The sequence below is a fragment of the Terrapene carolina genome, unplaced genomic scaffold, assembly GCF_002925995.2.
Source record: "Terrapene carolina triunguis isolate 2854851 unplaced genomic scaffold, T_m_triunguis-2.0 Scaffold23, whole genome shotgun sequence".
Taxonomy (NCBI): Eukaryota; Metazoa; Chordata; order Testudines; family Emydidae; genus Terrapene; species Terrapene triunguis.
The window spans coordinates 2,594,054-2,620,923 of record NW_020664374.1 but is presented as its reverse complement, the minus strand read 5'-3'; the positions used below and the strand labels follow the sequence as shown (position 1 = coordinate 2,620,923).

The window sequence follows — 26,870 nt, the reverse complement described above, 5'->3', positions numbered from 1 at the left end:
TCTATATTAAAAAAAAAAAAACCTGTGAATTTTTTTTCCAGTTAAAAAAAAAATCCTGTGTATGGGTCCTTGAAATAGGTTAAGTTCTTCACCTAATAGATCCTGTGTGGCGTTGTCTCTTTCTTAGTGCATGCTGGACTGTACTGGCTATTGAGTGGAATAATCCAATTATTCTAGGGCTTTTATATTGGTTTATTTGATATAATGTAAATCATGTCAGTTAGAAAAAAGTATCACTTTTTAAGGTGAGAGATCACACTTATTTAATGTGCTGGACTCTTGTTGACATCCTTTGTCTCCTGTATATGAAACAATTGTAGAATGGCTTTATGGCAGGGACTCCCAAACTTTTTCACTCTCCCACCCCCAGGAGCTGGGGCCAGGGGCAGAGCAGGGCTGGGTGGCACTCCCTCCCCACACCCTGTGGGGGCTGACCTGAACATTCCTCTGTGCCTCCTCGGGGGTGGGGGGGAAGCATACCACAGTTTGGGGACCATTGCTTTATGGAGTCTTGTATGTAGTGTAATAATAGTAGTGTCATATTAGAGAGACAAGGTTAGTGAGGTAATATCTTTTACTGGACCAACTTCTGTTGGTGAGAGAGACAAGCGTTCGAGCCACACAGAGCTCTTTTTCCAGTCTGGGAAAGGTACTCCTAGCATCACAGCAAAATGCAAGTTGGACAGATTATCTAGAAAAAGTAGTTAGCAGAGGCCCAAAGGGCTGCAAGCAGGCCCATGTCCCATTGCAGGACTTGAGGATTCCAGGTAGCCTGGTGTAGTTTCCTCTGAGCCTTGAAAGAAGGAGGGGGGGGTGTCTTTCCTCTGTGTAGAACAGCGCTTCTGAGGCCTGCCTTGTTCTATATCTTTTGTTATCTGCTGATAATTTGCTATAGCTGTATGGGCTCTTACTTCAAGCTTGACAACTCTGGCAAGTATTGTGGATTGAAGTCAATTAAATCCCATTCTCTGAGGAGATCATTAACTCTTTTTTGCTCTGGCCTGGTGTGAAGTTTGTGCCACTGCATTAAAATAGCCCATATAAACATAACCATGGAACAAATAATTAGTTTAAAATGGGTCATGTGCAGCCATTCTTTTTCCATGCCATAGGACTTCAGGCATGTACAGAACAGAAGGTCCAATATAAATTAGTGAAGTTTGGAAAGGTATGAGTGAGGTCAGTGTGGATGATACTGCACGGAGCCTAGTTGAAAGCGCCCTAATTCTGTTTCAGGGTAATGACTGCCAAGGGTTCAAAGCCAGTGTAATGTGGCATGTTCTCTTGTTAGCTTTCAAGGAACATTAAATCACCTGCACAAGTTCTGTTGTTATCCTAAAACTGGAAACTTTCTGTTCTTGAAGGTAAACTGCTGAAACCTTTTCAGTAAAGATGTGCAAAGTTTTATTGGTAACTATATCTTATTCTCTTTCCTTGTCTCTCTCAGCTACCAGTTTAGTCAGTGTTATTGTAGATGCCATCTTGGATCATTACAAGGCCAAAGTTCTCTTCATAAATATTTTGGAGTCTTACTTATACATCTTTTATATCTCATTTCAATATGACTAGTCGTTTAATACATCTATTGTTCTCCCACTGTTCACTATTAAGTGAGTGAACTTTCTCCTACTGACCCTTACCTAAACAAAATGTGTGTTCGTAGCTGACCAGGAGATTGAACAGTGAAGTCCAGAGAACATGTCAAAAATAGATAGTTTCTAGTGCACTATATCCCCTGGCTCAAATTATTTGAAACCAAAATTAATGATGTTCTAAACTAACTACACCAGATACTGAATATTTATCAGGTTATTTGTGACCCTGCCAGCAGGTAGGGGATCTTGGGGGACAACTACTGCACTGGTGGGGTGCAAAATAAACTTTATTAAGAAAATGTAAAAACAGGGAAAATTCAATAGTGAGGGGTATGGGGTTTGTTAAGGTAGACAATTGGGGAGGGGTTTCTTTTAGTAAATAGGATAGGGGGTTTCAATAGTGGGGTACAATACAGTTGGGTACAATACAGTTGGTAACCAATTAACACTGAAGTATAAATGTAACAGGTAGCTAACAGTTTCTATGTAAAGGGTGTGTCACAGCAGCATATAACCAACTAACAGTTATGGGTAAAATGTGTTAAATAACCAACAACTCTAGGTAAAAATATGTCACAGTGGTGTAAATGTAAAATGTGAGGTGTGTTAGAAAGGAAAAGGGTAACCAATGGGAGTTTATGCTAGACTTTAGTAATACAATTGAGGTTTGGCAGCAGTAGGAGCGGGGTGAGCATGTGGGGGAAGGGATTAAAAGAGAGAGAGAGAGAGAGAGAGTGGAAGTGGTAGAGGAATGAGGTTGGGGGATGGGGGAAGAGGAGCACGTGGTGGAGCAGAGACCAAAGGCAGAGGCGCTGCGGAGGGAGATTTAAACTCAGGGAGACACAGAGAGCAGACAGGCTGCAAGTTTAAACAGCAGAGAGACTGCAACGAGTGACTGGGGAGCTCGGGGGGAGACACGGGCAAGCTCGGGGGGGGGGGGGGTTAGTGGGAAGACAGACTTAACCACAATTGTACAGAACACAGCAAAATCTTATCTATGATCTAACTTAACCAAGACTACACAAATTAGCAAGTAACAGAACACAATGCAACAATTTTTTAAACCTAACTTACAGAGCACAATACAAACAATTCTTTAAACCTAACTTAACCACAGCTATGCAAAATGAAATTACAACTTATCTGGACTAAGAACCTGATTCTAATAGGTGCACCTTACACTCTCTGCCACTTCTTTGATCGGGAGGGGGAGCAGTTCCAGAGGGCGGAGTGGTGTGTGCCCAGGGTACAACCCGGCCGGGGGGGGGGGGGGGGAGGGGGATGCTAGTGGTGGCCGCAGCAGTGGGGTGGCTGCAAGCCGGCAGCCCAGGATACAGTCCAGGAAGGCACAGCCTAGCAGCGGCACAGGCTTATTTCTAGCAGCAAAGGCGCTGCGGAGCCAGAAACAGATTACAGATACAGACCAAGGAGTTAGCTTGAGTCTGTCTGCTGGGGAAACAAGGCCAGCAGCTAGGACAGGAGGAGTTTGCAAGAGGGAGTTCTTACCATTTCCCAGGACAGCAGCAAGCACAGAGACAGGAACGGCAGTAGCATCGGAGGATGGAGAGAGGACTCGATTCGCTTACAATAATCAGGAGATCTCCAGGCACAAATTCGTTGTTCGTGGGAGTTTAAAAACGGGGGTACGCTCAAAAACAAACGAGAGCGGGGAGAGGCCCCCCCCAAAGACCCCTAGCTGATCAGACCAGGTGGCAAAGCAAGGACCTTCTCCGAGGTCTGATCAGAAAATGTCCGGCTTTAAAGGCAAACTCAGGCAGTTTCCCACCAGTACTTTTGATTGGCTCCTCTTGATACAGGGGAGGAGAGAAGGCAGGGAAAGGCTGCAGGTAAGCATAGGCATGCCTGGGCATGTTCTGAGCCACAGGTATGACTCATATGCTTAATTAGTTGGCCACTTTAGGTCTTGCATTTCTGGGCAGCGCCCCCCACACCGAGCCCGGGTCTGAACAAAGGAACCAAACAAAGAAGCAAGAAGCCCCCTCCCTAGGCAGAGCAATGGCTTCAGTTAGTCTGTACAAGCCATTCCTATGAATAGGACTGTGACTTTAGTTAGCACAATGGCCGGGAGGGGCGGTCACACAGGACAAACAGAAAGGAGAGGGGAAAAAAGGAATGCAGCAGGGGAACAGCTGTAACAGACAATTTAAAGTTTTCAACTTAAAATCTAGACTTTTTTTTCCCCTCAGAAGTATTAGCTGTCATAATTCCAGTTGAAGTCAGTGGGAGCAGTACACCTATGAAAATCCAGCCTCTTCCCGCTTAGACAGTAACTGTAATAATGGCTTTCTGGAGTACTGAGCTTGATGATCTCCCCATCTGGCTTGGCTTTTATTAATTGCCAGGTTAGCAAACGAGAACCTGGAATCTGAATGTAGTTACATGCTTTCTCCATATGTCATTACTGCTAACTACTATTTTATGGGCTTCTCTTATCTGTAAAGTTAATAAGCTGGGTGTTGCTGATAACTCAGGTGTGTGGGGCATCCCCATGGTTGTAACTTGAGTTAGCTAGCATGTCAGGGGATATAGGCTGCCAGTTTTTTAGTACAACTTGACAGCTGGTAAAGAAACACACAATGAATTGTTAGAGAAATTTCTATGAAATAATATTAGAGAAGTAGATTCATTGTTACATTTTCTTATAACATTAAATATATTTCTGCTTTCTGTATGTCTTGTTGACACGGGTCTCAAATAGTGCTTAAGACAAACCAGCTTTCTGATTTCTTTTTTATCTATAGTGGATTCTTGGTCTGTGTAGGGCAAAGCAAATCAGACAAGTGTGTGACTTACTAGCCAGGTGTAGATCTCCCTAGTAAAACAGACTATGGAGGATAAATGCTGACTGGACGGGACTAGCTAACCAGCAACTTGAAGGCCACAAGAAGCAGATAAGAATAAGACAACTGTTGTAAGGAACAATGGAAAGACCGCTTGTCTTTTGCCAACAGAAGTTGCTCTAATAAAAGATATAGTATCTCACCCACCTTGTGTCTTTACTTTCCAATATTAGAGAGACAAGGTGGGGTGATGTAATGTCTTGTCTTGGGCTAACTTCTGTTGGTGAGACAAGCTTTTGAGCTTTGGTAGAGCTCTTCTTCGGGTGCACTGACAGTTCTGTAATAGAAAGCAGGATTGATGGTGTTGCTGAGAGGTTGTCTGGGCTAATAGAGCCTAAGAGGTGGGAGAGGGGGGTCCAAATAGACCTTTAATTAAAAATGAAAAAGCTAAGAAAAAATCTAACTGGAATAGAAAAGGAATTGATAATCTCTTCCTTAATGTTTCTTATTTTTCTACTAGGAACTATTTTTTCAGAGGAAGGATACGTTGTATTATCTCCCTGTCCAAAATAGTTTTTCAGTCAAGTATGTGTGATATGAGAGGAGGCAAGAGAGAACATGTATCACTGTGTAAAGGTGGTGTGGCATGAAAATTTTTGGTGGCATGAGTTTTTTGATAGTTGCATTATTCTTGAGTGGCAATGAGAAACCTATTTATACCACACTGTCTATTCTGTACATACCATAAAGAATATAGGAACTATTTTAGGACTATTGTAGAGTTCTAAAAAACTTATTGGGATTATTTCTCTTAGCCTTCTGGGTGTATAGTCAGGTGCCTCAGTGCGCGAAACTGTGTATATATCTCCAAGGGAGAGAAATAAAAAGACCTTCTAAGGTGTGTCTAAAAATAACCTATATTATCTCATCAAGATATATGAATTGTCATAACGCCACAGTTTTCATGTACCTTGTAGAACTAGAAATGAGTTCTGGGTCCCGTTCGAAAGGGGAAAAACTCCCCAATTGTGTGTTGCTCCTGTTTCTAGCTCTAAAGGGCAACAAGAAATTAAACTTTAAAACAGTCCAGGAAAACTGTCAGCTCAGGTCTTATTCTTACTGTTCCTGGGTCATCATCAATTGTACTTCTGAAGGAGAAGTGCCACATGTGGCATTGGAAGGACGAAAGGCATATGGGCTTTATTTTATTTTTTTTGTAGATAGGCTTTTGAAACTTCTCTGTGTTAGACTAAGTGCTGGGTAGATGGAGTAATGGGCAGGTGGTGATGTCTTATGTGCGTGCAACACTGGTCACACCTGTGCAACTTAGCATGTGGATATATCCTGTGTGTGTTATGTAGAATTTTCAAAGCACTGTTTAGAAATTCCTGTTATTGTTTCAATATCTCTGTTGGGTGAATGATCTGTTGTCTCTCGGTGGTGGAGGCTGCCATTTAGATTAAACCCTGCCCCCGCGGCCCCCCTTCCCCAGCAGAAGCCAAGTTTGATGCCAAGTGCGACTGAAAGAACTAGTGTTGCTATTGGCAGTCTAAATAATAGGCTTTCATTGGTAGTATAAGCCTGACTTCCAAGGCAAAGTGATTCTGGCTTACTTGTCATTATCAAACTGTTAAGATGATGGCTTTGTCTTTGTTTACTAATGTTTTAATTAGATTGTTGAAGTTTCTTAAATATAATTTGTAATTGGACAAATAGAATATTCTCTCTTACTACATTCTAGTTTTTCCTTTAACATGTGGGGAAATCACGTTTGGTAGAGTATTTGCCAGTTTTGGGAGATATACAGGTATGTGGAAAAAGCTATAAACAGTAACCGGTAATTCACATTTACTTCAGACATATGCTTTTAGATGTATTTCAAAATATTTGTCCCCTTCTCCCTTAAATTTGAGCCAAGTGTGAAAAGTTGTGACAAAACAGATTGTATCACCAGGGCTTAAAAAATTTACCTGACGCTTTGTATCTCAAGAACTAATCCTGTTAAGTGTGTAAGGGTATGTCTACGCTGCATCTGGGAGTGAGCCTCCCAGCCTGGGTCCACAGACTTCAGCTAGCGCTTTAAGAATCGCTGTGCATCTCAGGCTGGAGCTTTGGCTCTGAAAACAGGGCGGTGGAGTTGAGAGCCCAAGCTGCCATGTCTGCTAGCTCTTTTTAGAGGGCTATTGTGAGCCCTTCTAGCATGAGTCTGCGAACCCAGGCTGGGAGGCTCACACCCTGATGCAGTGTACTCTTGTGTACCTGTGCTGGCACCCCCTACCAATTAAAGGAATAAAACTGATCTATCGTGTATTTAATAACACTGTCATTTGCCTTTCTATTGAATGCATTTTTAAAATGTTTTAAACATGCCATATCTTACATTTGTCATACCTTTTTTCCCTTGACTTCACTCCCATCTTTTTTTTTTTTTTTTTTTAAAACCACTATAGAACATGGCTTGTTTTCCCTACAACATTTTCAGGTTTTTCTTTTGCCTCCACGCTCTTATGACAGTCTTTTGCTCTCTTGTCTCGCCTTACTTCCCTGCTTTCCTCTCTTGTCCATATCTACCTCATGCATAGAACTTAAACAATTTTAGTAGAAACCCAGTGCCTAAGGAACTAAAACTACTAGTCAAAGCCAGATACAGAATATTGCCCCTGGACATTGGCCCCAACCTCCAGTTGGGAAAGCCAGCTAGTGGAAAGGGGAGCATGTTGTGCTTCCTATACTGATACTGTTTTTAGATCCTGCTCTGTTAACTGAATAGCAGTAGTAAAAAGTCTGCTGTAGCTTGGGAAAGCAATGGGCAGCAGCCAAGGTATTAGAGCTCTCTTCTTAATAAGACAGCTTTGCTTCAGCTTACATTCATTTCATATTTGGAAGGCTATTTTTGCAACCATATGGGTGAGAGGTGACTTTTTCAAAGGGGTAACAAACTTTAAGAATTACACTCGTGTCTGAAATCTTTGTACCTGCTATAAGTTATGCCTAAAATCCTGCTCTTACATTAAGTTCTGTATGGGAAGACTCCTTTGTCAGCCTGGAATCCCATTGCATTTGGTGAGGCTCCCCTGCATCTTTGTCGTCCACCTATGAGGATCTTATTGTAGTATCAGAGCCTTGGTTATTAAAAGGCAAAAGTTAGCGAAAACTATTTTTTACTTATGTGGTGGGTTTCAGTCATTTCCGCTTTAAAGTCAGTTTCTGAAAAGAGCCTTACAAACATCAACAGGGTTTAGAAACACTTGCAGTTTTAAATAACTCAAAAATTAGTATTGGGGGAAATTAGGTTTAGGTTTTGTAATGACCCAAGCACTCCAAGTATTTATTCAGGCCTAATCTGATGGTGTCCAGTTTGCAAATTAATTCTAGTTCTGCAGTTTCACTTTAGAGTCTCTTTTTGAAATTTTGTTGTTGAAGAATTGCCACTTTCAGGTCTGTTATTGAGTGACCAGGGAGACTGAAGTGTTCTCCTACTGGTTTTTGAATGTTATGATTCTGACATCTGATTTCCCCCTACTGTTACTCACACCTTCTTGTCAACTGTTTGACACGGAAACTCTCATTACCATTTCAAAAGTTATTTTTCCTCCCTTGGTATCCTGCTATCAATTGAATTGTCTTGTTAGACTGACCTCACACTTGGTAAAGCAAATCACATCTTTTCATGTATTTATACCTGCGCCTGTATTTTCCACTCCATGCATCTGATGAAGTGGGTTCTAGCCTACGAAAGCTTATGCCCAAATAAATTTGTTAGTCTCTAAGGTATCACAAGGACTCCTCGTTGTTTTTAATATCATTTAGGACTCTAGTAGCAGAGTATGGAACTGATGCAGTTCTAGTAAGCTTCACGCTTAGTCCTCAAGCTAAATAGTAAAATTCAAATGTTACAAGTAATTCACTTCACTATGGCTTTTCACAGTAAGTGAGGTATGATCTCATGGAGATTGGGAAAAGGAAACAGAAGGAAAAAAAAAACAACCAACCACAGAAGGGTGAGAAATACAAAAAACAGACGTAAAGAGGCAAAGACAGAGTGTGTTGGAGAGAACAGGGGAGTATGGATGTTGCTTCTCTACCCTTCTCTTTAAAAGAAGGTCATGTTTTCTTCCTCTCTTCTCCCCCTCTCCCACCCACCTTTTTTTTTAAGGGTTGATGCAAAATATGATACAGCTGCAAGGAAGAGGCAGGATGCTCTTCTTTTTTTTCTCTCCCCTTTGCACTGCTGGGGATTTTGGAGTTCTTCCCAGTGAGTAGTTCCTGTCTTTCATAACTGGCCCTTGTTAGTAGGTTTCTGATAATTTTTTCAGGTTGCAATATAAATGTTTCTTTGAAGGTTGTGTCTTAATTAAGTTCTTTGATGGGGATGGTTTTGCTGCCTGCTTTGTTTTACTTGCACTACCTGCTTCAGTGAAGTTCATATAAGTAACTTCAGACTTTCATTCTGCCTACAGGGCAGTTTGCTCTTCTGGCATGGATTGTTAATCAGCTAGGCCATGTTTAGAGATTTGTTTGCCAAAATTCTCTGAACAGTTGATTCCAAACAATTTACCCAACTCCTGTTTATTTCTAAAAGAATCCCATTTTTAAAAAAACTTCAATTGAGGTTGTGCATGGAAAAATATGGTAAGGATTCAGGGTCTTATGCAGGTGATGTAGCAGTGTGTCTTCCGTTTGGATTAGAAAGAAGCGTAATAATTGGCATAAATGATCTGATCTATGGAATTTATGAAAAGTTAGATCCCCTAAATGCTGCTGCCTTCCTGCTGGAGGACATCTGCCCAGGAGGGAATTCAGGACTTCTCTCAAGACTTGAGAGAATAGCTAACAGTTGGAATAGGAGTTTGCACAGAGGGAGAGTAGGCTTCTAAATTAGATTTTTAAGTTAGTTGTTAATTGGGCTAAAGAAAATCTATTAAACTAAATAAACACTTTACCGTCTAACTTAAAAAGTAAACCTAGTGCCAGTCAGAGTAAAAGCCTCAATTTAATTGTGCAGATAAGATTACCAATAGGTTACAGTGGGGGCTGCTGAGTGTGTAGTGCATTAATGTAGTGCTTCCTAAATGCCACACATCCAATTGTGACCATGGTTGGCAGGTGTGTCCAATCTGGTAGACCGCCTTCCTGCATTTGCTCCCCCTGTCAGTTGAATTTCTCCTCTGCAAGACTAGCAGTTGCACATAAATGTTTTGGAGAATGTGGTCCTGAACTCACTCTAAGTATCTTCAGAAACCTCTTTATTCCCAAATGTTCTGTTAATAGAATCATAAAAATGTAGGACTGGAAGGGACCTCATTAGATCATCTATCCAGTCCCTTGCAGAGTCAGGACTTAGTGTTATCTAGATCATCCCTGATAGGTGTGTGTCTAACCTGTTCTTAAAAACCTGTAATGATGGAGATTCCACAACCTGCCTAGGTAATTTGTTTCAGTGCTTAACTACTCTTACAGTTAGAAAGCTTTTCGTAATGTCTAACCCAGGGCTAGGCAACCTATGGCACATGTGCCAAGAGTTGCATGCGAGCTGATTTTCAGTGGCACTCACACTGCCCGGGTCCTGGCCACAGGTCCGGGGGGTGCTCTGCATTTTAATTTAATTTTTAAATGAAGCTTCTTAAACATTTTAAAAACCTTATTTACTTTATATACAACAATAGTTTAGTTATATATTATAGACTTACAGAAAGAGACCTTCTAAAAACGTTAAAATGTATGACTGGCATGCAAAACCTTAAATCAGAGTGAATAAATGAAGACTCGGCACACCACTTTTGAAAGGTTGCCGACCCCTGGTCTAACCTAAATCTCTCTTGCTGCAATTTAAGCCCATTACGTCTTATCCTGTCCTCAGTAGTTAAGATGAACACCTTGTCACCCTCCTCTTTGTAATACTTATGTACTTGAAGACTGTTGTTATGTCCACCCTCTATCTTCTCTATTCCAGACTAAAAAAACTGGGTTTGTTTAATCTTTCCCTGTAGTTAATGTTTTCTAGATCTTTAATCATTTTTGTTGCTCTCCTCTGGACTCGCTCCAATTTGTCCACCTCTTTCGAAAAGTGTGGTGCCCAGAACTGGCCAGAGTGCTCCAGCGGAGGCCTTATCAGTGCTGAGTAGTAGTAGAATTACTTCTTATGCCTAAGGCTACGTTTTAGTCACCGGTGGTGGGGTGTTTGTGGGTTTTTTTTTTTTTTTTTTTTTAAGTAAAAGTTATGGACAGGTCATGGGCAATAAACAATAATTCACAGTCGGTGACTTGTCTATGACTTGTACTATATAACCCTGACTAAATCTTGGGTGGGAGGCACCACAGGTGCTCGCGGATGGGGGCGGTTGGCGGGGCTGGCAGGCTTCCTACCCGGCTCCTTGTGGCTCCCTGGAAGCAGTGACATATCCCTCCCTCAGCTCCTAGCTCCGCACGCTGTCTCCACTTGCAGGCACCACCCCTTGGCCACGGTTCCCAGATAATGGGAGCTGTGGAGCTAGCGCTTGGGGCGGGGGCAGCACACGGAGCTAGGAGCTGAGGGAGAGGGACTTGTCGCCCCTCCTGGAGAGCCCCCCAAGATAAGTGCTACGCAGAGCCCTCACCCCCTCCCACACCCAAACTCCCAGCCCTGAGCCTCTTCCCACACCCAAACTCCTACTGCTACTTGGGGGGAAGGGGTGGTGGTGGTGGTGCCGGTGGCCCAAGACTGCCCTAGCAGCAGCTGATGTGGCTGGCCCAGGGGCTGCCTGAGCAGCTCAGGCAGCCCCTGGGCCAGCCACTGCAGAAGTCACAGAGGTCCTGAAAAGTTACGGAATCTATGACAAACTCTCAGCCTTACTCATGTCTTTCTTACAACACTCGTGTTAGTACATTCCAGAATGGTGGGTTGTTTTTTTTTTGGCAACAGTATTTTTCTATTTAGTTTGTGATCCCCTATAACCTCAAGATGCTTTTCAGCAGTGCTCCTTCCTAGGCAGTCATTTTCCATTTTGTATCTGTGCAATTGATTGTTCCTTCCTAAGTAGAGTACTTTGCATCTGTCCATATTGAATTGCATCCTATTGATTTCAGACAATTTCTCCAGTTTGTAAAGGTAATTTTGAATTCTAATCCTGTCCTCCAAAGCTCTTGCAACCCCTGCCAGCTTGGTATCATCTACTAACTTTAAGTGTACTCTCTTTGCCATTATCTAAATCATTTATGAAGATATTGAATAGAACTGGACCCAGGACAGTTCCCTGCAGGACCCCACTCAATATGCCTTTCCAGTTTAACTATGAACAAGAGAACTGCTGAGTACAGTTTTTCAACCAGTTGTGCACCCACCTTATAGTAGGTTTGACTAGGCTATATTTCCCTAGTCTGCTTATGAGTAGGGTGACCATATGTCCCGTTTTGGCTGGGACAGTCCTTTTTTAAGCCCTATACTGGCCGTCCCGATTTTTTGGCAAAACTGTGCCTTTTGCCAGAAAGGTGGGGTGTGACCCCCTAGTGGGACACGGAGGAATGTGTGGCAGAGGGGGAGCAGCAGTATCAGCCCTACATGGGAGGGAGGGCTCAGGAGAGTGGCTTAGGCCAGGCCAGCCCTGAGTGGCCAGGTGGCAGGGGGTCTTGGGCCAGCCCTGCCTGCGGAGAGGGAGAAGGGGGCATTGGGCTCTGGCCCCCTGAGGTGTCCCATTTTCCCTTTGGAAAAATATGGTTACCCTAGTTATGAGAAGATCATGTGAGACCATATCAAAAGCCTTATTAAAGTTGAGATATATCACGTCTACTGCTTCCCCCATCCACAAAGTTTGTTCCTCTGTCAAAGGAGGATATCAGGTTGACTTGATGCAGGGGCGTGTGCAAGAATTAAAAATTTGACAACTTTTGGAGGGGCATGTTCTGTGTCCCTACCGCGGCCACGGGGTTGGAAGAAGTGTCAGCTCCCTGCTGCGGCCCTGGCCCGTGCCTCCCCTTGAGCATGTCCCAGCTTGATGTGATTTGTTCTTGATAAATCCATGTTGACTGTTACTTATCTCGCTCTTTTTTTTTTTTTTTTTTTAGGTGCTTACAAATTGGTTGTTTGCTCCATTATCTTTGTGGGTACCAAAGTTAAGTGGACTGGTCTATATTTTCCTGGGTTGTCCTTATTCCCCTTTTAATAGATAGGTATTATGTTTGGCCTTTTTCAGTCCTCTGGGATCTCTCCCATCCTCCATGAGTTCTCAAATATAATCACTAATGGCTCAGAGATGTCTTCAGTTAGTTTAAGTATTTTAGGATGTATTTTGTCAGGACCTGTCAACTTGAAGACTCTAACTTGTCTAAGTAATTCTTAATAGGTTCTTTCCCTATTTTAGCCTCCCATCCTACCCCGTTTTTACAGATGTTCGCTATGTTAGTTGTTTGATCACTGCTAACCTTTTCGATGAAAAGTGAAACAAAAAAAAGCGTTTAGAATTTCGGCCGTTGATGCATTTTCTACTCTCTTTCCCTCCTTTTTGAGTAATCGGCTTACCCTGTCCTTGGGCTTCCTCTTGCTTCTAATGTATTTTGTAAAATGTAGTCTTGTTTTGTTACCCTTTATGTCCATATCTAATTTAATTTGTTTTTGTGCCTTGGCCTTTCTAATTTATCCCTACAAGCTACATGGGAGAAAGAGTGCTCTGCAAGGGTTGTGGTGCAGCTGACTAGGGGAAAAATCTCTCAAATTCTCCCACACTTTTCCACAGGTGGGGGGTCATTGTATATCTCACTGCTGAGGGTAAACAGGGAAGCAAGGGTATGTCTGCTACATGCTTGTGGCTTCCACCCTGGTTCCTATGCTACTCGCCTGTGTGCTGCTTTGGTCCCTTCACAAGTGATTGCCGAATGGCACAGGAAAGTTTCCTACAATGGGGGAAGGAACAAAGCAGCTCTGCCAAAGAACCTTCGGCAGAAGATTGTTGAGTACCTCCAGGAAACTTTCCTAGAGATCTCTCTGGAGGATTCCCATGAGATCTTGGCGTGCATCAACACCCTGTTCTTCTGTACTGATTAGCTGCACAGAGAAATGTACAGCACACAGAAACACAGCCAGCCTTGTACGTTTCTATACCCTGAACCCACCTCTGCACTACACAAACCACTTACCAGGTGTCTCCTTTCCTGCTTCTTGCTCACCGGAGAGCAACTGTTGAGACTGGCTAGGCACCTTCAGAGTGGTGAAGAGTTCCTGGCTGACTGCCCCACCGGGCGACCCGGCCAGGAGCTCCTCATCATCATCTGACTCTAACTCTTCATCAATGCAGGGATACTGTTCAAAAGCAACGGGTAACTTGGATTAGAAAAGGGAAATGTAAAGCCTGAGGTGGTCTGTTTTTCTGTATATCTTGTATGTTTGCTTTCCCTTTATATTTCATCTTTGAATCTGTGGTTACATAAACTTTATTTTTGCCACAAGCAGGTCTCTGGTGTGCTAACTCTCAAGTGTGAGTGCCAAAGCACACTGATAACTGTGGGGGCTGGTTTCACATGTTTGGGGGTGATGAACTAGAGCGGAATGATCTGAGTGTCTTTGTACTTAAGAACTCAGGGAGGACACATTTGGTAAACTTGGGACACATTTGGGACTGGAAGGGCTGTTTATGTTACACTGCAAGGAGTGACTAGGCTGATGAGAGTCAGGGGGCAAAACCTGATGCTTGTGGGCTGGCTACTGGTGTCAGAGATTGGAACCATAGTTGCACAGCATTAAGGCCCCAAGGTTACAGAGCAGTAGGTGACGTAGCCACTTAGTGGTTTGGGTGGTTCCCAGGACATCAGTCATTGCCACAAACAGTGACACAGAAGAGCATCCTCATCTTTCTGATAGACTGCAACCAAAAGGTTTCTGGACAGAACTACAGTTCTTATGTCTCAGCACTTGGATGTCAGGTGGATAGGCACTTTGGAAATGTTTGGATATAGCAAATGTTCAGGAGAGAATGCTTGTCTCTCTGTGTTGGCTAACCTCATTTCCAAGCAAATTTATGGGAAGAATGGTCCTGTGGCTGAAGTACAGATCTATAGCTGTTCTGTTCTCTGCAACTGATTTGCTGTGACTTTGGGCAAGTCAGTTATCAACTCGGTTGGTTATAATTGGGTTAATACTTTTCTTACAGATGTTGAGAAGCTTAATTATTGATAAAATGCTTTGAGATTCTGAAATGGGGAAAGTTTAAAAAAAAAGTTTGGCTAGTAGTTTTATTCACCACACTTTAAGAAACTGCTTAAACATGTTTGGTTTTGAGTATCATAGTAGCAAAACATTGCTGATGTTTGTTGCTTACTGTCCATGGAGTGAACTAGAATTCCAGGGTTAAATTGCTCTGGTTAAAGTGAAGGAGTATATCTGCTGTTTGCATTCGTTGTAAACACTTTATCTGTAGTTTTAAAAACACTGTGTCAGTAATCCTCCTTTCAGTCAGCTGCTTTGTTTATTGCCACACACTATCATATGTCTGTTACACTTAAGTGTTTTTTTTAACTTCATTTTTTTTCAGATATTGAAGCAAGATAATAATGCCACTAAAACAACAGCAAAAGCTGTCTTTTTAAAAGCTATCTATACAATACCGGCTTTGAAATAAATAAATAAACCCCCCAAACTGACTGTATATACTAGAGAGAATTATTCTTTCTGAGCGGGAAAGAATGGGCTATATAGTCCTGTGAGTAGTGTTTTCTTTATGTAGCATATTGAGGAAGTGACTTGAATAAACCTTAAACAATGAAAGTCAAGTGCAGTTGGCCTGGTTTTCAGTTTTTTAGCGGAGTTGACAGGATATTTTTTGTTTTCAGTACCAAGTTTGGACTTCATTTTCTACAAGAGGATTCGAAGCTGATATTGGGGAAACAAATGTTTTGATTGTAAGCAACACCTATATATGTGTAGTAGAACTTAATCTTCTGAAATACAGGCTTCCTGTGTTATGAAGAAACTCACAGCATGACTGAAGATATTCTAAACTTTAGATGCCATTATGCATAATATATAAATTTAAGGGGGTGAAACTGCAAATACTTACAATCCAGAATGATCTAAACATTTAAGTGAAATCTGCGTAAAGAGATTGGCAGACTAGATGTCTTCTTCTATAAACAAATAGAAGATAAATATCAGTTTTGCAACCCATGATATGTGGGTGCCCAACGCCACTGTTTCCTCAAACTGATGTCCTACCCTACATTCTTTTTCAGAAGATTAAGGTCCTTCTTTGAAATAACTAAACTGGTTTTCTTTTTTTTTAGGGCTGTCAAGCGATTAAAAAAATTAATAGTGATTAATCACATGATTAAACAATAATAGAATACAATTTATTTAAATATTTTTGGATTTTTTTTACATTTTTCAAATATATTGATTTCAGTTACAACACAGAATACAACATGTACAGCGCTCACTTTATATTATTTTTGATTACAAATATTTGCACTGTGTGTGTGTGTGTGTGTGTGTGTGTGTGTGTGTGTATATATAAAAAAAACAAAAAACCCCAACCAAAATGAATATCTTTTTAATTCACCTAATACAAGTATGTTAGTGCAATATCTTTATCATGGGAGTTGAACTTAATGTACAATTATGTACCAAGAAAAAACTGCACTCAAAAACAAAACAATGTAAAACTTTAGAGCCTACAAGTCCACTCAGTCCTACTACTTGTTCAGCCAGTCACTCAAACAAGTTTGTTTACATTTGCAGGAGATAATGCTGCCCGCTTTTTGTTTACAATGTTGCCTGAAAGTAAGAACAGGTGTTTCCATGGCACTGTTTTCTAGCCGGCATCGCAAGATATTTGTGTCAGATGCACTAAAGCTTCGTATGTCCCTTCAGGCTTCAACCACCATTCTAGAGGACACTCGTCCATGCCGATGACGGGTTCTGCTCGATAACGATCCAAAGCGGTGTGGACTGATAATAATAAATAAATAATAATAAATTAATGGAGATATCCTATCTCCTAGAACTGGAAGGGACCTTGAAAGGTCATCGAGTCCAGCCCCCTGCCTTCACTAGCAGGACCAAGTACCAATTTTGCCCCAGATCCCTAAATGGACCCCTCAAGGATTGAACTCACAACCCTGGGTTTAGCAGGCCAATGCTCAAACCAGTGAGCTATCCCTCCCCTTAAAATTTTGGACTTGATCCTGCATTCCTTCTGCACCCAAAGTTCCCAGTGCAGGGAATGGAAGCTTTGGCTATGCAAAGAAAGCAGGGTCCATAGAATATTAGGGTTGGAAGGGACCTCAGGAGATCATCTAGTCCAACCCCCTGCTCAAAGCAGGACCAATCCCCAGAAAGGTGTTTTTTCCCCAAATGGCCTCCTTGAAGATTGAACTCACAACCCTGGGTTTAGCAGGCCAATGCTCAAACCACTGAGCTATCCCTCCCTCCCTGATGCACATTCATATTCATTATCTGAGTCAGATGCCACAAGGGGAAGGTTGATTTTCTTTTTTGGTGGTTCAGGTTCTGTAGTTTTTTTTGCATCGGAGTGTTGATCTTATAACTCTTCTGGAAGCATGCCCCCCACCCTCCTCCTTTTCAGATTTTGGAAGGCATTTCAGATAATTAAACCTTGGGTTGAATGCTGTAGCTATCTTTAGAAATCTCACATTGGTACCTTCTTTGAGGTTTGTGAAATTTGCAGTGGAAGTGTTCTTAAAATGAACATCATGTGCTGGGTCATCATTCGAGGGTAAAATAGAGCAGGAGACTTGCAATTCTCCCCCAAGGAATTCAGTCACAAATTTAATATACACATTTGTTTTTAACGAGCATCATCAGCATGGAAGCATGTCCTCTGGAATGGTGACCAAAGCACGAAGGGGCATATGAATGTTTAGCGTATCTGGCTTGTAGCCAGCATTGCAAGGTATTTACATATTTGCCATGCAAATTTCTGTTCTCACTTTCAGGTGACATTGAGCATTATCTCCTGTAAAGGTAAACAAACTTGTTTGTCTTCACAATTGGCTGAAGAAGAAGTAGGACTGAGTGGACTTGTAGCTCTAAAGTTTTACATTGTTTTGTTTTTGAGTGCAGTTATGTAACAAAAATCTACATTTGTAAGTTGCACTTTCATGATAGAGATTACACTACAGTACTTGTATGAAGTCATTTGAAAAATCCTATTTCATTCATCATTTTTACAGTGCAAATATTTGTAATAAAAATATGAAGTCAGCACTGTATACTTTGTATTCTGTGTTGTAATTGAAATCCATATATTTGAAAATGTAGAAGAACATCCAAAAATATTTAATACATTTCAATTAGTACACCTCTACCCCGATATAACGCTGTCCTCGGGAGCCAAAAAAATCTTACTGCGTTATAGGTTAAATCGTGTTATATCGAACTTGCTTTGATCCGCCAGAGTGCACAGCCCCGCCCCCTTGGAGCGCTGCTTTACCACGTTATATCTGAATTCATGTTATATCGGGTCGCGTCATATCAGGGTAGAGGTGTATTGTATTTAATAGTGTGATTAATTGCGATTAATTTTTATCTTTATATATAAAAAAGACTGCAAAAATCACAAGACAAAGTTATGTCTTGTGTTAAGTTACCTGAGTGCTTCAGTGAGGGATGTCAGCTCCAACCAGCCCTACCCACCTGATGCTGCAGAGCAGCAGGGAGAGGCAGGCCCCACACCGGGGAGCCCAAAGCGGGTGGTCACTGTCCTGGAGCGGCAGCAGCTGAGGGCTCCTCTCCGCTCCCGGCAGTTGCCTGCCGGTGATGGGGGCAGAGAGGAACCCTCAGCCGGCTGCTGGCCAAAAGGAGCAAGCAGTGGGCTGGGGGGGGAGAGGTCAGGAGATGGAGGGGAGCCGGCAGGTGGGGCCGGGGGCAGAGAGAAGACCTTCCCTCTTATCCCATGGCAGCTTACCATGGTTGATGTATTGAGGTCAACGGAGTGCAAATGTACATAAGAATGGCCATACTGGGTCAGACCAAATGTCCATCTAGCCCAGTATCTTGTCTTCCGACAGTGGCCACTGCCAGATGCCCCAGAGGGAATGAACAGAACTGGTACTCATCAAGTGATCCATTCCCTGTTGCCCATTCCCAGCTTCTGACCAACAGAGGCTAGGGACACCATCCCTGCCCATCCTGGCTAATAGCCATTGATGGACCTATCCTGAAGGAACTTATCTAGTTATTTTTTGAACCCTGTTATAGTCTCGACCTTCGCAACATCCTCTGTCAGAATTCCACAGGTTGATTGTGCTTTGTGTGAAAAAATACTTCCTTTTGTTTGTTTTAAACCTACTGCCTATTAATTTCATTTGTTCTTGTTATGAGAAGGAGTAAATAACACTTCCTTATTTACTTTCTCCACATGAGTCATGATTTAATAGACTTCAATCATATCTCTTTTCCAAGCTGAAAAGTCCCAGTCTTATTAATCTCTCCTCATACGGAAGCTCTTCCATATCCCTAATAATTTTTGTTGCCCTTTTCTGAACCTTTTTCAATTCCAATATAGCTTTTTAAAATTTAATTATATTATGGTCACTATTACCAAGCGGCCCAGATATTCACCTCTTGGACCAGATCCTATGCTCCACTTAGGACTAAATCAAGAATTGCCTCTACTCTTTTGGATTCCAGGACTAGCTGCTGCAAGAAGCAGTCATTTAAGGTGACAAGAAACTTTATCTCTGCATCCCATCCTGAGGTGACATGTACCCAGTTGTCATAAACATACAGCTAAGGGTAGCATAAAATCCCTCCTTTATCTGTAAAAGGTTAAGAAGCTCAAATAACCTGGTTGGCACCTGACCAAAAGGACCAGTGAGGGGAGAAGATGCTTTCAAATCTGTGGGGGAAGGTTTTTGCTTTGTCTCTCTTTGTTGCTTTCTCCGGGTCAGTGAGGAACCAGGGCAGGGAAAATACATCTCCTAAAGCCATACCTGAACTAAGCATCTAGGATTACAAATTGTAAGTAATAGGAAGGAAATGCGTTAGATTATCTTTTATTTTAGCTTGTGAATTTTCCCTATGCTAAGAGGAAGGTTTATTCCTGTTTTTTTGTAACTTTAAAGTTTTTCCTAGAGGGGAATCCTCTGTTCTAAATCTTATTACCCTGTAAAATTACCTTCCATCCTGATTTTACAGAGGGGCTTCTTTTACTTTTTTCTTTATAATAAAGTTCTGTTTTAAAGAATCTGCTTGGGTTTTTAGTGTCCTAAAAACCCAAGGGTCTGGTCTGTGCTCACCTTGGTTACCTATTCAGTTACCTCAAGCCTCCCTAGGAAAGGGGGTGAAGGGGATTGGGGGGATATTTTGGGGAAGCAGGAACTCCAAGTGGTCCTTTTCCTGAATCTTTGTCTAACTCACTTGGTGGTGGCAGCATACCGTCCAGGGGCAAGGAAGAATTTGTGCCTTGGGGAAGTTTTTAACCTAAGCTGGTGGAATATAAAATATGGGGGTCTTCCATGCGGGTCCCCACATCTGTACCCCAGAGTTCAGAGTGGGGAGGGAACCCCTTACACCAGTCAGTATGGGGATAGTTGAAATCCCTGATTGAGTTTATTTTTATAGTCTCTCTAATCTTCCTGATCATTTCAGTCACTATCACCATCCTGGTCGGGTGGTCAGTAATATATCCCTACTGCTATATTCTTATTTTTCAAGCATGGAATTACTATCCATAGAGATTCTATGATACAGTTTGGTTCATTTTAAGATTTTTACTTCATTTTATTCTATGCTTTCTTTCACATATAGTGCCACTCCCCCACCAGCACAACCTGTTCTGTCCTTCCGATGTATTTTGTATACTGGTATTACTGTGTCCCATGGATTATCCTCATTCCACCAAGTTTCTGCGATGCCTGTTAATGTAGACATTGTGTTACCTAACAACCCTCCAGCAGCAGTCCCACAATGTTCCTTCCTCCTCTTTAACTCTGTTCCATAAATTTATTAAGGTTTTAATGTATTTACTTTTCACTTGCACAAAATTGTTTTGAAGTTTTTTTTTTTATTTTTTTAAACTCAATAAAACAGTATTGTTTGGAAAATAATTCATGTTTATTAGTTCCCAACATATACTGCAGAATGCTTGGCAATAGTGAAAGCAACCGCTTATTTGTTGTTGAACACTGACACAACTCATAGGATCAGTCACAAAGTGTAATAATCATAAATCTGCAGCAAGCACCATAAAATGAATAGGTGCATTGTCCGTGTTATATTCATTGTAGCTTGGTACACATCTTACAATTCCTAACAGGCCCCCAAACTTCAGGGCCAAGTAGAGCACAGTCCACTACAATGCTGTGTATTATGGTTCACTGTCAAAGTGCTCTCTCAAAGCCCCCCTGTGCTGTATAGCTCCGCATTGATGTCTTCTGATAGCCCTTATATTTGACTGTTTAAACTCAGCAGACAACTGCTCCACCTCCACCTTTCATCTCGGTGGCTACTTTTTCCCCTTTGCTTCACAGATATGCAGGACACAACTGGCTGCTACAACCATTGGGATAGTTTCCCACTGAGATCCAATCTTGTTAATTAAATTCACCAGTGTCCTTTTATCTACCAAAAGCACATTCAACTGTTGTTTTGCACCTGCTGAGTTGGTAGTTGACTCCTTGGTGCTCTCGAAATGGCTGGTGTATGGTTTGATGAGCCAGGAGAGTAAGGGATGGGCTGGGTCCCTCAGGATCACAACTGGCATTTCAACTTCAGTAATGGTAATCTACTGGTCAGGAAAAAAACATCCCTGCTTGCAGCTTTCTGAAGAGTCCTGTGTTCTTAAAGATGCGGCAGTCTTGCACCTTCCTTCACCAGCCCACAATCATGTTGGGGAAGCGCCCCTGATGGTCCACCAGCACTTGAATAACTATAGAAAAATAGCCCTTTCTGTTGATGGACTCAGTGGCAAGTTGGCCTGGTGCCAAAATTGGGATGTGTGTACTGTCTATCGCCTCACTGCAGTTTGGGAACCCTATCACTGCAGAGCCATCCACTATATCCTGCATGTTGCCAAGAGTTGTAGTCCTGCATAGCAGGTGATAATTGATTGATAGATTAATGGCCCTGCACGCTTGCATCACAGTGGCCCCCACAGTGAATTTTCTAACTCCAAAATTATTTCCTGCTGACTGGTAGCAATCCAGCACTGCAAGTTTCCACAGTGCGATTGCCATTTGCTTCTCCACTCTTAGTGCAGCTCTCATTCTGGTTTCCCTACACTGGAAAGCTGTGGTGAGCTTGGCACACAGATCCAGGAATGTGGCCTTATCCATCCAAAGGTTCTGCAGCCACTGCTTGTCGTCCCAAGCCCATGTTACAATGCGATCCCATCAGTCAGTGCTCATTTCTCAGGCCCAGAAGTGGCACTCCACCATTTGCAGCTGCTCTTTGAATGCCAACAACTTTGAGTTGGTCCTCGTTATGTGCCACAGCAATCTGCCCACCAGGAAATTGTCACTTTTTTTCCTGCAGCTCTTCTTGCAGCCCTGCCAATACTGGAGGATGATATGTCCTGTGCTTGCAACACTCATGACGATAGTTTAGAATTGTGCAGGCTCCATGCTTCTGTCAGAGATGGTGAACAGTAACAAGCCAGGCATTGGTTGGTGGGATTTTCAACATAGGTCTGAAAATTATGGGATAGAGAAGGTTGCATGGTGGGAACTTGACCTCCCAGTCACCCCTGTGTGACTCATTTCTGCCCACCGTGCATTGCCAAAACTTCCCAAAAGCCAGTGCACTGGACAGTGGTGATACCTAGGATACACCAATGGGATACCTACCCATGGTGCACTCCTGGGGAGTATGTAAAGTGGCAATACAAGGAGCCAAGTATGCATGGGAACAAGCGATATGCTAACTGCGGTGGTATTAGGCCGTCGTAACTTGCATCGGCAAAACTCTGTAGTGTAGACGTGCCCTGTTTAGGGCTTATGCTGAGGCCAGTACTAAACTGTGTCTTGCTTAGCTAGTACAAAGCTTGAGAATTCCTTTGAATGTGTTTTGCTGTTGACAGCTGTGGATTCTGCTCTTTCATGCTTCGGTGCTCACAATTCTATCGGGCAGGGAGGAGGTCAGGTGGGGAGGAACAAAACTATCAAATGTAAGAAGTATTGCCCTCTTTTCAATATTGTAGATGTGCCAGATGATTGCTACCTTTTTTCCCACTACAGGTTGGGTGTTGACACAAACATCTTCAAATTAACTGTTAGGGATATTTTGATTTAAATAATCTGCAGTGCTTTTCCAATATATAATTCTTAGCTATAACCTCATGTTGAAGTATTCTCTTCCTATAATTCTTCAGAATCATATTGCCTAGTTGATAAGTTTTGTTTCATGTTCTGGTTGGTTAAAGTGTAATGCTAGAATTTATTTGAAGTCAATATTCTAATGCATTTTGAAGCTTTTCCTTCAAGTAGGTTGATCCTGAAGAGAGCAGACCTAGCGGGGTGGTTGAAAGCAAATTCTGTAATGCTGTTAGAAGTCATCTGAAAGTTATTTGTGTGGTGTGCAAACCTTGTATTTGCTTTAAGATTTCAAAGACTCTATCTCTAGGACAACTAAATTATAAGTGTGTGTTGTGATATTCTTTCTTTTTTTTGGTTTGAGGAAAGTACTGACCATGATTTCAAAAGCTTTGTTTGAGATGGTGCGGGCAAGTCTGGGGAATGCTGTACATAACTTACTATCTAAAATTATTTTTAACAGCTTGCTTTTACACGAGATGGACTCTGTGGCTTGTGGAATGAAATGGTGAAAGATGGAGAAATTGTATACACTGGAACAGAATTAGCACAAAGTGGTGAACTACCTCTAAGAAAAGGTAAGATTTTTTTCCCCCCACTTTTTATAAATTTCATCCTGATGATATGACCTAAGCACTGATTTTGTAATATTACAAACCCTCTTAATTCTTAATCAAATTCTTGATTCTTAATCAAATGTAGCTAACTTCCCTTTATAGTGTTACTGCTCTTGAATAAATAGGAGGGAGCTACTTACTAGGATTTATAGGCTACTGCTTCCTCCAATCTGTTCCATTGATTTTTTTTGGCCTTTTAGGAACGCGGCCGTTCTCTGTTGGCCTCAGAGGAGACCTTAATTTTCAGAAATGATGACTTGTCATAGTAAAAGAATTATAATGTTTTAAAAAAACCTCATCCTCAGGGTGCAGGGCAGACGCAATGTGTGTGGGGTTACTCCTTCTCTTTTCCCCCCCCCCCCTCCCCCCGGCGCAGGGCAGAGGCTGGCTGCTGTTGAGACTTGCCACCAACTTCTCCTCTCCTCACACAAGTCTGGGCTCGACAAAACCACCACGGAGCTTTTCCTGGGCAGGCAGGGCATATGCCAGCGGGGCGCCAGGCTCCCTCGCCATGCTGCAGAGTGGACGGTGCTTACACCTGCTCTCGGCAGCATCCACAGTGCCTCTCCCCCACGCACCTCCCCTATCTCTAGCCCTCAGTGCCCAGTATCTGCTCCCTCCCCTGCACACAGCTGGCTCCTGCTCCCTCCACCAGTGCACTTTCATGCTGTAAAGGATTACATATTGCTCATGTTTGTCAATACGTGTACTTTTTGTATTAAAATAATTCATATCTGAAATTTCTGGAATATACAGCTTTGAAAATTTTTGAAATCACTCTGTTTTCATTGCTGGAAAACACTGCCCATATCTATAATGTCTGGTTTCACTTCCTGCACCAGCAGTTCTAGTTCCTCCATTTTGTTAAGGGAATAATGTCTGCTTATTATTTAAAGAAGTTATCCAGACACTTGAGTTTAAACACATTGGATTAGATAAAACAATAAAACAAGTTTATTAACTACAAAGATTTTAAGTGAGTATGAGTGAAGAGGCATTAAAGTCAGAAATGGTTACAAGAAAAATAAAGATAAAACGTTTACCAGTGTCTACTTAAGAAACTATCTTAGTTGCAAAGCAAACTTTTTCTCACCACATGGTCTAGCAGATTACTGACCAAATTGTCAGGTCAGGACTCCTCCCCTAGAATCCAATGGCTGTTTCCTTTTGTCTTCTCAGGTGCGGAGAATGATGTGGGCAGTGGGAGAGAGGGATGTCTTGGGGTGTTTGCTACTGCTTTTTATAGTTTGTCTTCCTCTTGAAAACATTTCCAGCTGGGAGGAAGGCAACAAGCAGTCATTGTGAAAGGAAACGCCATATTGTTTATTTGCTAAAAAGTAGATTTTTGCCCCTGCCCCCTTTCTTGCCAAAGAATGGCCACTTAGCAGGTAATGGTCCATCAGCCTTATTTACATCTGGCTGAGGCATCTACTTGCCCCTTGTCTCTGAGGAACTAGTTTGGCCACTCTCCAGACTTACCTGGAAAACCTACTTTTAGTCATGATCTCCGTTTATGTTCATAACTTTACATATAATGCTGCTATGTGCATTTTGCAAGGATATTGATCAGCAAGTTGAGTTTTTAAATGATGCCACAAAGGCATACCTTGTACAAACATTATTACAATAATGTGTAGGGTGTGAACGCGGGTATATTCTGTCACAATTGTAATATCCTATTATTTCTTAGACTTTCACGTCTCATGAAAAATTTATTGGATAACAAGAATTCTGGGTCAATGTATGCAGATTTTTCTGTGGTATGCGAGATAATCAGCTTTATGCTTTTTTGTCCTGTCTTTGGTACATAACGTGGGTTGCCTCTTTTCTCCATAACTTCTTGAAAGTCTGAATATAGTGTTTTTTGGAAGTAGGCTGACGACATTGCATCACCAACCGAAGGGTCAAATCCAGATGTAATCATTGCTGTGGGTGGTTCCAGAAAGGCTGTCAGATCTCAAAAATCCTTTACACAATAACTTGCTGTGGGGTGTTGATCCTTAACTTGCTGTGGGGTGTCGATCCTTCTACTACTGTTCAAACCAAGTGCATTTGATGCTGCAGTATTCTACAGGTTGGCCCAGTAGCTGGCCCAGCTGTCTGCATTGGAAAGAGATCTTGTTGGTGGATGAGGCCCCCCGCTCTTCTCTTGTTCACCTGACCTAGCTGTGTTAACTATGTTCAGTGGCTCCGATGCGCTTGGATACTCGGATGGCAGTAGACAGTTGCATTGTTAGCTTTGATGGTGGGAAGCCACCTGCTTTCCTATTTGATAGCTCAACTTCTTAGAGGCTGTGCAGCAAAGCTTATCCAACAGGTTCTATAGTTAGTCTACTCTTTAGTGTTCTTAGGATAGTAAGTTTAACTGTTATAGTAAAAAAAAAAAACAATTATTTTTTTTACTTGTTTTCCCTGTTTGGGGTTTCTTTTTCTATTCCCAGTACCAAGGTATGCCCCAGTCACCAGGTTTCAAGCTGTGTGTTTCTTGCTCCAGATCTATGCCGGTGAGCATGCCACACAATAGCTGCCTGAAGTGCTTGGGAGAAGCACACATGAAGGACCAGTGCCAGATTTGCGGGGAGTTCAGGCCTAGGACGAAGGTGGATAGGGAGACTAGGCTGAAATTCTCATTGATGGCGGCGGCACTCAAGCTACCATTGGAGCTGTTCTGGTCTGACTCGGTGCTAAGTGCTGCAGTTTTAGTGAGAAGTGCCCCTCTAGCTTTAGTGGAATCCTGGCACTGTTCTCCCTCACCCATACTGAGGAAGAAATATTAAGCTGCAGAGAGGCACTGCTCAGGGGATGGTCTCCATCGTCTAAGTCTGGTAAGATGGTCGAGAAGGAGTAAAGTACAGTGTACCTGAAACCTATGGACTACTGCTCCTAACCAGTGCCTAAGTCAGCACAGTCTGCTCCAGCGCCACAGGGGTCACTGAGCCTGGTGCCTGAAGCTGCACTGTCAACTTCTTCAGCAAAGCAACAAGAGACCATCTCAGTGCCAGCTAGCCTGGAGGTGTTTGAAGTGGCAAGAAACCTGCTCTGCCTCTTGGTGCCAGTGTCGTCTTCCTGAAAGAAGTCCAATCCCTTGGCACTGGTACCATTTCTGCCAGCGATTCAACTTCCAGTACTGCAGTTGCCTGCTTCCTGGACAGATGTCTACCATGTACCATCCAAGGGGAAGCCTGCTATGATAGCGTCATTCTGCCCTTTACCAGGCTTCTGGCACCGGTACTGGATCAGCCCTACCATGGTCAGGGACCATTTTGGAATTTGTGGAGTTTGCCCTCAGCTTCCAGATCTTCCCCACACTGTAAATACTTAGATTTAGCCCTTCTAGATGAGGGCACCTTTTACTCACGGGCTCTGCACCCCTTCTCCTCTTAAAATTTATTAGTTGTTGTTAGAGAGTGGCTGCAGACTTAGGTGTACAGGTCAAAGAGGTCAGGGAGTCCTCATAGTGCCTGGCTGACATTTTACCATCAGTGGGTCCCTCCAGGGTCACTATGTCAATTAATGAGTCGATACTAGAGCTGATGAAGGCTTTATGGTAGACTACATCCTCTTTGCCTTCTACCTCTGAAAGGGCAGAAAGAAAGTACTATGTACCCTTCCAAGGGTTTGAG

The 26,870-nt window shown here is 42.5% G+C and overlaps 1 protein-coding gene across 1 annotated transcript in view; it reads left to right on the top strand.

Moving 5' to 3' along the window:
- The window catches only part of LOC112110521 (E3 ubiquitin-protein ligase HERC2), a 214,573-nt gene that overhangs the window by 3,573 nt on the left and 184,130 nt on the right, over window positions 1–26,870 (top strand). Inside the window, exon 3 of the mRNA XM_024205561.2 lies at window positions 23,094–23,208. Coding sequence (XP_024061329.1) covers window positions 23,094–23,208 — 115 coding nt within the window. The remainder of the gene's footprint in view (window positions 1–23,093; window positions 23,209–26,870) is intronic.